The following is a 12854-nucleotide window of genomic DNA, read 5'->3' on the forward strand; positions in this document are numbered from 1 at the left end:
GAAGAACATTACAACAGTGTGGGGAAACCCTGGGCAGTAATATATGTTTCTGAGCACATGGTGCTGTGCATAGCTGTACACTTTTTCTGGCCTGGTTAAACGCATCTGGCAAACAAACACAGTATTTGCATTTTTTCTCACTGCCTCATTCCAGTCAGAAACAGAGGAATCCCTTATTGGGATTGCACAGATGTGCTACAGAGGCAGGAGTTCCCACATGTCAATCTGTCGCCTCTAACTGGGGGCTGCTCGAAAGCGTCCTGTTGAAACTGTTTTTGACAGATAATTGGGGGTTTTGAGAAAATGATTTTTATTTTTTTATTTTCTGTGCACAAAGTGTCTGCTTCCTGTGGAAAACTTTTGTCAGAAAACTGAAAGGCCAAATTCCAAAAACTTTCCATTTTCAGCTGAATACTGAAATTTTTTTGTTTTTCAATGGAAATTTGACATTTTCTTTAGGAAAAAAAATCCATTTTCCAACGAGCTCTATTCCTAACTAATTCCCCTCTTGAAATCCTTCAGCTAGATGTGAAATTACAATGGCACGTAAGATTTCTCTTTAGCTAAGGCCAAAGAAAGACCACACAATGAGGTTAATTGTTGCCTCAAACAGTACTACACCATGAGGCTGATAGCTGCCAGGAGAATGACACTGAGGATACATGAGTACAGGGTTTTGAAGGGTGTTTGTGATTGCTGGGAGAAGTCACAGACACTGACTTGGCATAAGGGACAGAGCTAGAGAGACACAAGCAAACGAGGTTTGGTAACCTGATATTCTGTTAGCAATCTGCAGTTAAAATGAAAGATTAAATGGATTTCTATATAGCACATTGTTGTGACCAAGCTGTCTTGGGGAGGTTGGGTGGTTGGATAAATAATTTTTCATTCTCTGCTCCATTAATGAATCCAAGGCAGGTTATTTACACATATCACAACGCAGCCATCAGGCTGATCTGTGTAGCAGAGTGGAAGCAGTTAGAACCAAGTTGGCTCTGCTAATAGGAAACCCATCGCTACTTACAAACCCACTACTCCATCCCAGTTAATGAAGAGAAAGAGGAACTGGTTGGGAATGTCATGAATAAATGCACCTGATCGGTTTCCTTTATTTATACAGCATTTCACCAGCAACCTCAGCAGAGATTCCAGGGAGTGCATGGACAATGGAGACCCTCTCAACCCAACATGGTGCCCATCCAAATGAGAGTTAAGGCTAGGGGCAGAGTGGGGAAGTTTGCACTAGAATGGCGCATGCTTTAAACACCCTTTCAGGTATTTAAGCAGCCCGTAAGATTTGAGGGAGATTTTCAGAGGTACAAATGGAAGTTAGTCACCCAGCTTCTGTTGATTTTCAACAGGGCCCAAGTGCCTAATTGCTCTTTGAAAACCTCACTGTTTAGAATCCGCAGTAAGTTGAGAGAGGACCTCCTGCTCCATGACTGAAGATCCAGCACCTTTCATAAGCACGGCATTCAGCTGAATCAAAACAGAGGGTCCGGGCTGCACTGCCCCTGAACTGAACTATTCACTGGACACTTGTTGATCACATTGAAAAAAATTCTCTGTATTTCTTGTAATTGCAGGGCAAGTTGGATGCTCTCTGGGTGCTGCTGCGGAAAGGCTATGATCGTGTGTCTGTCATGCGCCCCCAGCCTGGAGACCAGGTACTGTCCCTTTTATAACATTTATTGTACTAAAAAGAAACAAAAAAAACCCCACCCGAACCCACAAACTTTCCAGGTCCCTTCTCCAGTGGGACTGAATGGTCGTGTTGCCGGGAGATGTCTGTCCCTGTTGTCATATACCAACATGCCATCTCAGAAACAAAACCTTAGCCACTTGCATGAACTTTGTTTGCAACTGAGATTCATAAGCGTTCAGATTCCTTTGGCTCAGAGGCCTGTTGACACGGTTAAGTCATGTAGATCACGTTGCAATAGCAATTGTCCGTCTACACAGAAACTATCAATCTGATATCGTTTTGCTGTTACAATTTTATGGCCACTTTCAATTAGCTAGAGCCTTGGATGCGGAAGAAAAATGTACATGCATTTCTCATTGCTCAAAGACCAAGTTCTCCATCTTACACTCCAGGGGTGAAATCCTGACCTCATTGAAGTCAATGGCAAAACTCCCGTTGACTGCGATGGGGCCAGGATTTCACTCCATAATTTTAAAGTCGATTGGAGTTTTTCCTATTCAGGGATTGGAGGATGAGATCCAGGTTTTGTGTGTCTTAATTTGGAACCTCATAAAGCTGTTGGTTCGCCAATATTAATGTCTAGCTGGTGAAAAGCCTCTCCATAATGGAAGGGTATAGGTGTGAGATGCAGTGGGGTGGGGTATCTGTTCTCATGTTTGCTCTGTCTATAGCAGATCCTGGGCTCAAAGCTTCGTGAATAGTATAGAATAGAAGGAAGGAGCACAGATAATATGTCTGCATCTATTCATGTGTTTGTATGATTACACACGTCTTCAGAGAACGGGACAGTAAAATCCGTTAAAATCAATGGACGTGTGCGTCCTACTTGAAGGTGAAAGGAGAAATTGTACAAGCTGAGGCACCAATGCCAATGTTAACTGTTGCATTTCATGTATAGTGTGTTTTCTATTCCTATTTTTCTTCTGCTAAAACACATAGATTAATATATGTAGTATATGTTCTAAAATACATATCAGAGTACATACGAGACATGCAACATGGGCAAGCTGACAAAATTGTAGAAACCATAAGTTTTGCATATACTGACTTCTTGTGACTTTAATTGTGCAAACTTGCAACATTGACAATGCACTATCTTAGTTTGGGTGTGTATCTTTATATGTGTGTGTTTGTATACATACACCCACACAATCATATGTCTATCTATAGCTAAATCAGCAGAACTGAGTCATCTATGAATTGTACTAAATAAATATAGTTAGTAGACAGAGGGCCAAATTTATCCCTGGCATAAATCAGCTGAGTGCAGTAGTGTTACATCAGGAACATATTTGGCTCAGTTTATTCATATTGGTGCGTAGCATTCAGAAGGTTTCAGGAAACTCAGATAGACAAGAAACACTGCTAACAACCATGTAATATTTTTGATAGTGATCCATAGCTCTGTAATATTTGGCTCCCTGTATAGTTTTCCATTGGCTGCCAAATGAATTGTGAGGGTTGTGAATAAAAGCATTAATACTTTCTGCCTTCAAGGCTAAAATTTGCAAAAACGGCGTAGTCGTCTGATGCCTGTCTGGAGGAGTTCACACTCCACAAATTGCTAATGCCAGGCAGTTTGTGTGAACTTTCCCCTTAGAGATCTGAGTACAAGTGGTGCTTTTTTCTTCTATGGATTTATCTCATACGTTGATAAGCTAAAACTATGCTAGTTGAAAGATTCTGCCCTTAGTTACACCTGAGAAAATCCAGAGTAACTTCACTGAAGCCAATGGAGTTAGTAGCGATCTACATTATTATAACAGAGAGTAGCGTCCAGCCTTCCATGTGCATATGAGCATAAAAACGGCTATACTAGCTCAGACCAATAGTACATCTAGCCCAAGATCCTGTTTCTGACAATGGCCAGTGCCAGATGCTTCAAAGGGAATGAACAGAACAGGGCAATCCAAATGATCTGTCCCCTGTCATCCAATCCCAGCTTCTGGCAGATGGAGGTTTAGGGAAACCCAGAGCATGGGGTTGTGTCCCTGGCTATGTTAGCTAATAGCCATTGAATTTATCTCCATTGAACTCCATGAATTTCTCTAATTCTTTTTTTAACCCAGTTATACTTTTCGCCTTCACATACACTGCATTGATCCTGCTTTTCTTTTACTGGTTTTGCATCCAAATAAGTCCATGCAGTGGAGCAACTGGTCTAGACAGGAACACTCTGAAAAGCGAATCCAAATTAACTAAAGATGTGAATTCAAAGAGGATTACTTAAACCCTATTAAACCCCTGTGTGGATGCTGTCTTTCAGAATTAAAGTGCCCTTCATTTGGTTTAGTTTAATTCACTTGCAGTACAGAACAAAAAGACGGTCGCTGCCCGAAAGAGCTTACAATCTACGTCGTCTTACCTAGTAGTACTTGTGGCCCAATCATTGACAGCCTTTCCAGTTGTGCCAATGGGAGCTGGGTACAGGGAGTGTGGGCCTGTTATGGGCCTATGGCAGAGCAAGTTTACAGGCATTGCTGCGCTGACCCTTTATCGCGTGCTTAGTGAAGCCCACGGGGCCATTTCCTGAAGTTCGTGCAAATTCGCCACATTTTTTAGCTGCAGGCTCAATCTAAAGTGAGGGGGAAATGGCCCTAGAACTTGGGTGTTGAACAAGTGAGAGCACAATAGATGCTGCGACTTCGAGAAAGTGTAATTGAATGAATGCAAAATAAATTCTCCTGCTTCGGGAGTTTGAGTACAGCCTAGTGGCTAACAAGGCAATTGGAATTAGGAGTCATGGGATACATCTACCTGGAAAAAAAAAAAAGAAAGAAAGAAAGTAAAATCCCATAGCAAGTCTCAGAGCCCAGGGTAATTGACTCGGGCTCGCAGGACTGGGGTTAACAAATAGCAGCGTAGATGTGTGAGCTTGGGTTGGAGCCTGGCTTCGAGACCTTCCCCCCTCACTGCGTTTCAGAGCCCGGATTCCAGCCCAAGCGCAAATGTCTATACTGCTATTTTTAGCCCTGCAGCACAAGCCCTGTGTACCCAAGTCAGTTGACCCAGGCTCTGAGACTCGCTGCCATGGGTCGTCTTTTGGCTGTGTAGATGTACCCATGGGCTCTATTGCCACTGATTGGTAGGTGATCTACAGCAAGTTGTTTACCTTCTCTGTTCTTCAGTTTCCTCCATCAGCAAAATTAGGAGAATCATAACACTTTGCTACCTATAAGGGAGATGTGAAGCTGTGAAATCCTCAGACAAAATCCCCTGTAGTGTAAAGGACTGTAATGTTTTGACCTTTGAAGGAAGGATGGTTAAAGAACTGACCTGGGAGTCTTAAAACCAGGCTTATATTCCTGGCACAGATGTTCTGTGTGACCTCGGGCAAGTCCTTTAACCTCTCTTTGCTTTTCTCCTATGTAAAGTGGAATTGATGATCACTACCCCACCCTGTGAGGCTAAATTCACTTGTGTGTGAGGGGCTCAAAGAGCGCAGTGAAATGCCACTTAAATTAAATTTTAAAAGCATGCAATTAAAAATTATTTGTAATCAATTAATTAAAGCCAATGAATAAAATAAGCCCTTTGAGATCTCTTCAGAGCTCCCTCCATTGTTCTCTGGTCACTTTTCTGGTGGAGGAAGTGGAAGCGTATGGCCAAGGCTGACGTTATAAGCCCAGCACAGTCTAGGTTACCTTACAGTTAGCTTCTTTTTGTGGGCCAGCACACATCAGACACTAGCTCATAAAAGACATCCTCGCCTTGGTATGATTGGCACCCAGCGCTGAAGAGAAATCCAGCATGAAGGTTAGTGCTGGGTTGCTTGGATTGGCAGTGTGGAAACAGACATAAATCCAGGCTGCAGCTCTCTGTGCCTCCCAGATACCTAAATACAGACACCCCAGTGTCAGTGTTAATCATTTACATTCTCTAAAGACAAAAATAAAAAATTAAATTCCCTTTCTCAAAATGAAAAATGGGGAAGCCCTACAGAGGAGCCCTCACAGGCGGGGCTCAAAGTGACACACAGAAGTTCCGCTTAACCAAAGGATGTGTTTCCTTTGCAACACATATTGCATCACAATGACATGAAATTTCCATAGATGTAAACAAACCCTACAGCAAGAGTCCCGTGGTCAGGAAGGCAGGACAGTTATGTGGTCTGGAGTCTGGCTGGAGAACTTTGATCTGGTTTCTTCCTTTGAATCGCCATCCTTATGTCAGGGATAGCTCCCCTTCAGAAGTGGGCAGGGAAGATGATACATCCTGTTTAACATTCTGTTTGGCATTTGCATGCAATTGTTGTTTCAGCTGAGGCCACTGTTTCAGCATCATGTGTGTGCACAGAGCCATATAGCCACACCTTCATCCACCCCCATACACTTCTCCACACAGTCACCCCACACACAGACACCCCACAGTCACACACACACACACCTCCCCACACAGACACCCACACGCACTCTCTCACCGTCACGTGTTTCTTGCTTGGGGTTTGCGAGCACTAAACATTAGCCAGCATGGTAAGGTTGAGAGATTCTTCCTGGCATGAGCAAGTTGGGCTGTGGCATGTGATTGTGAGTAAGACACTCAGACCGGCCAGTGCAGTGGTGGCTAGCAGCAGCAAGGACAAGCTTTGTTCTTACCAGGTTATGAAATCTTTGGCACGGCTTGGTGATTTGCAATCGTGGGGTATTTCACAGAGATCTAGATGACGGATTTGTTTTTGGTCCTGTTTTTGTCCTTTGTGCTGACAGAAGGGGCTGGTACTTGAGTGTTCCAGCCAGCAGGTCAGTAAACAGATCCAGGCTGCTGGCATCAACGATTCCAGGGGATCCTTGTGATTTTAAAGCAGAGCTGCAGCTAGTTTGAAATGGCAACCCTGATACGCTGGAGCCATGTGTAAACGCTGGGCCTTGCCAGCTTCAGAAGGCAGGAAACTGAAGGCAGTCAAACTCTCAGGGCTTAGCGTTACTGCTGCATGGGGCAGGTCAGCCGCTGGCTTAGAAATTCTCTCCTGACCCTCCTACCCTCCTCTAAAGGACCCCCCCCCCACCAAAAAAACCCCACCCCACTTTCAAAGATAATCACCTGAGCTGCTGTAGGTGAGCACATCCAAACTGCAAGCCTCAGGCAAATGCAGAATTTGCCTCCGACCTACAGTCCTGTTGGACTCACTGGAGCTGCCCCCCACTCCGCAGATATAGAAGTCGAATTACACCTACATGAGCACGGTGTCCCCCTTGTCCAGGGCAGTTACTTTGTCCCTTATGTCTCCAGGCAGAAGCTCCCTGGGATTTCCACATTGCAGTGCACTGAAACCTTTCACATACAACCCCATCGACAAGAGTTCCAACAGACGCGAGGTCCTCATCAGCGGCTTCCGCTGTAACTGCACGCTCCCTAGAGCTGGGCGCCCTGCACAACATTCAGTGGGGATGCTGGGGTCCAGACCTGATCTTTATAACTGAGCGGATCGCCCAAATCCAAACACTGCCAGACATGAGAAGAACTCCAGTTCTGATACAAATCTGAGACGCTACCTATCTCTCATTATTCTCATTGGTCTGCCGTCTCCTGCTGCCCCCATCTGCTGCGCCACTTCGAGACATAGAGTCAGTAGCCTCTTTCATTGCTCTCCGGTCCGGATGCTGTGTCGTGAGCATAGGCAGCATGGACTCCGTCAGTCAGTCTGGGAGTGAGATAACTAGAAAGCCCCACAGGTTCCCTTCTGAGTCCAGTAGCCTCAAAATGAATCCATTTTAGATTCATTACCACTGAGCCCTGTCTTTCCTCTACCAGGAGAAACACTGCACTGTGTATTTTCAGGAAAGGCTTAGATAAGTATTTGGAGCCTTGCAGGCAGAAGGAATGGCTTGTAAAGAGTCACTTGAAATTTGCGGACAGGCACCCTTGAGCGTGTGTTATTTCTAAGAGCTACAAGGGGGCCCTTGTGAAAGCAATTTGCGCCTTATTTCTCTCCATTTTCTCCCCCTCCCAAAAAAGAGTTGATGCCCAGCCCCTTGGTGGGCACATTAATACACCCACTCGATCAGCATAAAAGTATAAAGCTAAACAAATAAAGCAAGATGCAAAGTAACTGAAAAGAATCTCTGTTTATTTTGGAGGCTGAAAAATAATTGGACTAGATCCCAGGATGACACCACTTTCATAGAAGCATTCCCTTGAAGGAATCAGTTCCTTTAACGCGGAGGTGGCAAACTACGGCCCGCGGGCCACAACCGGCCCGCGAGACCCTCCTGCCCAGCCCCTGAGCCCCTGGCCCGGGAGGCTCGCCCCCGCTGTTCCCCCTCCTCCGCAGCCTCAGCGCAATGCTCCGGGCCGTGTGGCGGAGCAGCAAGATCCTGGGGCAGTGGAGCTGCAGAGCCCGGCCTGACCCGGTCTCTGTGCTGCTCAGTGAGGGGGCAGGGAGCAGGGTGGGTTGGATAGAGGACAGGTGAGTTGGGGGGTAGTCAGGGGGTGGGGGGGGTGGATAGAGGTTGGGGCGGTAAGAGGACGGGGAACAGGGGGATTGAATGGGAGCAGGGGTTCCAGGGGAGCAGTCAGGCTCAACGGGTAGTGATCAATGGCTCCATGTCTAGTTGGCAGCTGGTGTCAAGTGGAGTGCCCCGGGGTCGGTCCTGGGGCCGGTTTTGTTCAATATCTTCATAAATGATCTGGAGGATGGTGTGGATTGCACTCTCAGCAAATTTGCGGATGATACTAAACTGGGAGGAGTGGTAGATACGCTGGAGGGCAGGGATAGGATACAGAGGGACCTAGACAAATTGGAGGATTGGGCCAAAAGAAATCTGATGAGGTTCAATAAGGATAAGTGCAGGGTCCTGCACTTAGGACGGAAGAACCCAATGCACAGCTACAGACTAGGGACCAAATGGCTCGGCAGCAGTTCTGCGGAAAAGGACCTAGGGGTGACAGTGGACAAGAAGCTGGATATGAGTCAGCAGTGTGCCCTTGTTGCCAAGAAGGCCAATGGCATTTTGGGATGTATAAGTAGGGGCATAGCGAGCAGATCGAGGGACGTGATTGTCCCCCTCTATTCAACATTGGTGAGGCCTCATCTGGAGTACTGTGTCCAGTTTTGGGCCCCACACTACAAGAAGGATGTGGATAAATTGGAGAGAATCCAGCGAAGGGCAACAAAAATGATTAGGGGTCTGGAACACATGACTTATGAGGAGAGGCTGAGGGAACTGGGATTGTTTAGTCTGCGGAAGAGAAGAATGAGGGGGGATTTGATAGCTGCTTTCAACTACCTGAGAGGTGGTTCCAGAGAGGATGGTTCTAGACTATTCTCAGTGGTAGAAGAGGACAGGACAAAGAGTAATGGTCTCAAGTTGCAGTGGGGGAGGTTTAGGTTGGATATTAGGAAAAACTTTTTCACTAGGAGGGTGGTGAAACACTGGAATGCGTTACCTAGGGAGGTGGTAGAATCTCCTTCCTTAGAAATTTTTAAGGTCAAGCTTGACAAAGCCCTGGCTGGGATGATTTAATTGGGGATTGGTCCTGCTTTGAGAAGGGGGTTGGACTAGATGACCTCCTGAGGTCCCTTCCAACCCTGATATTCTATGATTCTATGCTTCAGGAAGGAGAGGGGGGGTTGGATGGGGTGGCAGGGTGGGGGCAGTCAGGGGCAAGTGTTCTGGTCGCAGTCAGGGGACAGAGAGAAGGGGTGGTTGGATGGGGCAGGGGTCCCGGGGGGGGGGGCCGGGAAGGGGGAGGAAACGGGTGGGGGGGTGGATGGGGCAGGCGTCCTGGGGCGGGGCTGTCAGGGGGCGAGGAACGGGGGGGCGGGCGGATAGGGGGTGGGGACTGGGCCACGCCACGCTCCCCTAACTGTCCCTCCATACAATTTTCAAAACCCAATGAGGCCCTCAGGCCATAAAGTTTGCCCACCCCTGCAGTAGAGGGACATAAATATGGCCAGGGTACATGTGGATGCACAATGAGAAGGAAGCGGAGTGGGGACTGGGAGACAGGAGCTCCTGGGCTCTCCTCTGAGTTCTGCCCTGTCTCTCTCAGGGGGTCAGTGCTCCTGGAACCAAAGTCGCAGAGGTCAGTATGGAAATCAGGTCACCATGCATGGGGGATCCTTTGGGGCACTGATTCAGAACCTCCAAGGGGACTTAGGCTCAGCATTGCAGTGCCTAGTGTTTAGGCGCCCTGGTGCCCAATGAAATCTGCTGCCCCAAATCAGGTGCTCAGGCTTCCTATATAATGCATGGGGAGAGTTAAGCACCTAAGAATGGGATTCTCAGAAGCCAGCATGCTGAGCGGTGAGTTCCCTAACATTAAGTGCCAATGAATTATATAATGAAATGACTTCAGTACCTGCATTATTCAGAAAGACGGCAATCTTTTGTTCATCTCCCTTATGAGTAAATCCCAATGCCCTCAGAAATAAATCAAACGCTTCTTTAAATCTTTTCCAGTTTTCTGTGGCATTTCTCGGCATTTTTAGAAATGTGGGAACTCTTAATTGAGCCCTCTTATTTCATTCCAACTAATTTTTCACTAGTTTCCTTCTTCCAGTTCTCTTTTATCACAGCCTTCAATTCTGGTACCCTGTATTGTTTCATATCCAAGTAATCCACTCGTCTTAATAATCAGTCATTGCTAGCAGTTTAACAACAGTCTATTAGATACATGGTTAACATATATACAGAGCATCTTAACTCCGGGCAAATGATCAGTCTAACCTAAACCCAGCCGCCTCCTCCCACTGTCAGCTCGCACACCCTGGAGATCTTATTCATTCTCTTTAGGCCACACTCACCCCACAGGTCAAAGGGAGTTAGGCGCCTGACTCTGGGCCAGAGGAAGGAGCCTCTCTCTGCTTAGGATTCAGAAGCATGAACCCTTTCCTGGCGTTAGGCAACTGAGCCAGGTCAGTCCTTTCTGACAAAAAGAAGGAGGCACCACCCTTATACCCATGGATGTGGGAAACGTAAGTTCAAATCCCCCCTTTGCCTGAGTCAGAAAAGGAACTTGGGCCCTGGCCTTCTACCTCCTCGTTGAGTGCTCTGGGTATTGTGAAAGGGGGGCGGGCACCATCTCCTTCTTACTTTTTATGGGTGAGGTGTGCTCTAAGAGCACCTATCAGAGTGAATCCTGCAGGCAAGATAAGTGGGGAAACTCCTAGTTTGTGAATCCTCACGATGGCTTTGCACATCCCACTGGCAGACAGGTAGATGCCAAGGAATGCTGGGCACCTACAAGGTGAGGTAGCAGCTGTACAGGGGTTTGGAAGAGCTAACGCTTGGACTTCGATATCTAAGTGACACTTAGCTGCCTCCATCCCTTTGTGGATCTAGCCCTTAGTACTGGATCCAAAGCCTACTGAAGTCAATGGAAAGACTCCCATTGGCCTTGATGGGCTCTGCAGCGGACCCTTAATCTTCCCATGAAGGTAAGCATACTCACCTCTCATGGGGTTGTGAAGTGTGATTACTGTTAGCAAGGGACTGTGAGACTCCTGGATGGAAGGCACTGTAGAACTACGGCAGGGCTCAGCATTATTACAATGTGCCGATGTAACACCGACAGATCCCGATCGTCGGTAGGCGAGATCGAACCTGGGACTTCTGGAGCTTAGGCCATAAGCCTCTACCACATGAGCTAAAAGTCAACTGGCTCTTAGCTAAGGCTGTAGAACAGACTCATTTTTACCTCTCTCTCTCAGTGGTCTTGGTGCCACGAAATCGGACAGAACACCACACACCAGAAGGTGTCTGGGTTACACATAAATATCATGTGATTATCAGAGCTCAGTATTTCTGGAAGCTGTCTTTTTGTCTAATGGCCCATTGAGGCTCTGCCAATTGACATCAGTTGAGGATCCAATCCATGGTATTTATCTGTGCCTTGACAGGTCATACATCCCACTTTGTATCCGCAAGAACGAAATGTGCAGCAAGCTCTTGTTTTCAATAGCAGGGATCTTTCTGACGTGTGTTTTTCGTTGGAAAGCAAAAGGAAAAGAGAGGGTCAAGCAAGACCTGTTTTGAATTCACTCAGAGAAGCTAAGATGCACAAAGAAGTTGTGAAATTCTTTCCTCAGCGTCAAACCTGGAAATGGTCTGAGGTTACCAGCAGACACAGCTGTTTCTAATAAGGCAAGGAAGTCAGGGTAACGTGGGATTCCTGTGGTCTTCTCGCATTCTAGAGAGACTAGGTTTGCATTTTTTGTCTGCATTAATGAGGTTATTTTTATAGTCAAAACATCATCAGATGGGATTTTTTTAAAAAAACTTTGGGCCCTTTTATCATTCTGGAGGAGAGCTCTCATTAGTGCAAAGGATCCTAGTAATTAGAGTGGCGCCCACTAGTGGCACTTGAAAGTTGTCAGTTGTGTTTCCGTGTTTTTCAGGAATTTAGGAGTCGATTGTAAAAATGTGTTTGAAGCTTAAACGCGGCCTATAAAGTCTGAAGCTGGGAACAAATTATGTTTATATTTTCATTGGTAATTTACCGGTAATTTGCATTGCTTTCGCATTACCTGTGCATGTAGGTGGAGGAAAAAAAGCATAACAAGACCATGCAAAATTATGTATACAAAAAGAGGCCACGAAAGTTACCCAAAATGTACAGGTAGAAGTATTTTTTAGATGAACACTCTTTGCAATTTCTCCAGTGAAGTCACTTGGGCTAGTATCTTGTTAGATATCAATGAAATGTCTGTGGCACAAACTGCATTTAATTAGCTGATGAGGATGGGGCTCTGAAATATTGTGAAAATTTTCCTTGACAAAATCACAAGTATGTTTTTACAATGAAACATGCACAAAATCCTCCCTATCCCCAATTAAGGTTATTTCTTTAAGTCACAATGAAAAGCCAAAACCTCAACTTTGGATGGTTTCACTGTGAATGTTTCATACAGCTTTGGGAATAAGATTTGCCACACTGAAATAGATCCATTGTCCACCTAACAGTGGGCCGTTCCTGGTTAGGGCCCTGACTCTGCAAAGCACTTGAGCACACGCTGAACTTTAGGTATGTGCTCATCTTATTGAATTCAATAGGACTTAAACACATGCTCACATGTTTTGCTGAATCAGGGCCTAAATTCCCACAATTATGCAAAATGGGGAGGGGAAGGAGCTTTTTGCTTGACCCCACTGGTGACCATCTGAGGCCATGAAGCCTGGGGATTGGTAGCCCTTTTCATGTTAATCTT

General features: G+C 46.1%; 1 protein-coding gene across 1 annotated transcript in view; it reads left to right on the forward strand.

The window, feature by feature from the left end:
• The window catches only part of ANTXR1 (ANTXR cell adhesion molecule 1), a 180586-nt gene that overhangs the window by 133724 nt on the left and 34008 nt on the right, over positions 1-12854 (forward strand). Inside the window, exon 17 of the mRNA XM_077805796.1 lies at positions 1587-1667. Coding sequence (XP_077661922.1) covers positions 1587-1667 — 81 coding nt within the window. The remainder of the gene's footprint in view (positions 1-1586; positions 1668-12854) is intronic.

Source organism: Eretmochelys imbricata, chromosome 26, assembly GCF_965152235.1.
Source record: "Eretmochelys imbricata isolate rEreImb1 chromosome 26, rEreImb1.hap1, whole genome shotgun sequence".
Lineage (NCBI taxonomy): Eukaryota > Metazoa > Chordata > Testudines > Cheloniidae > Eretmochelys > Eretmochelys imbricata.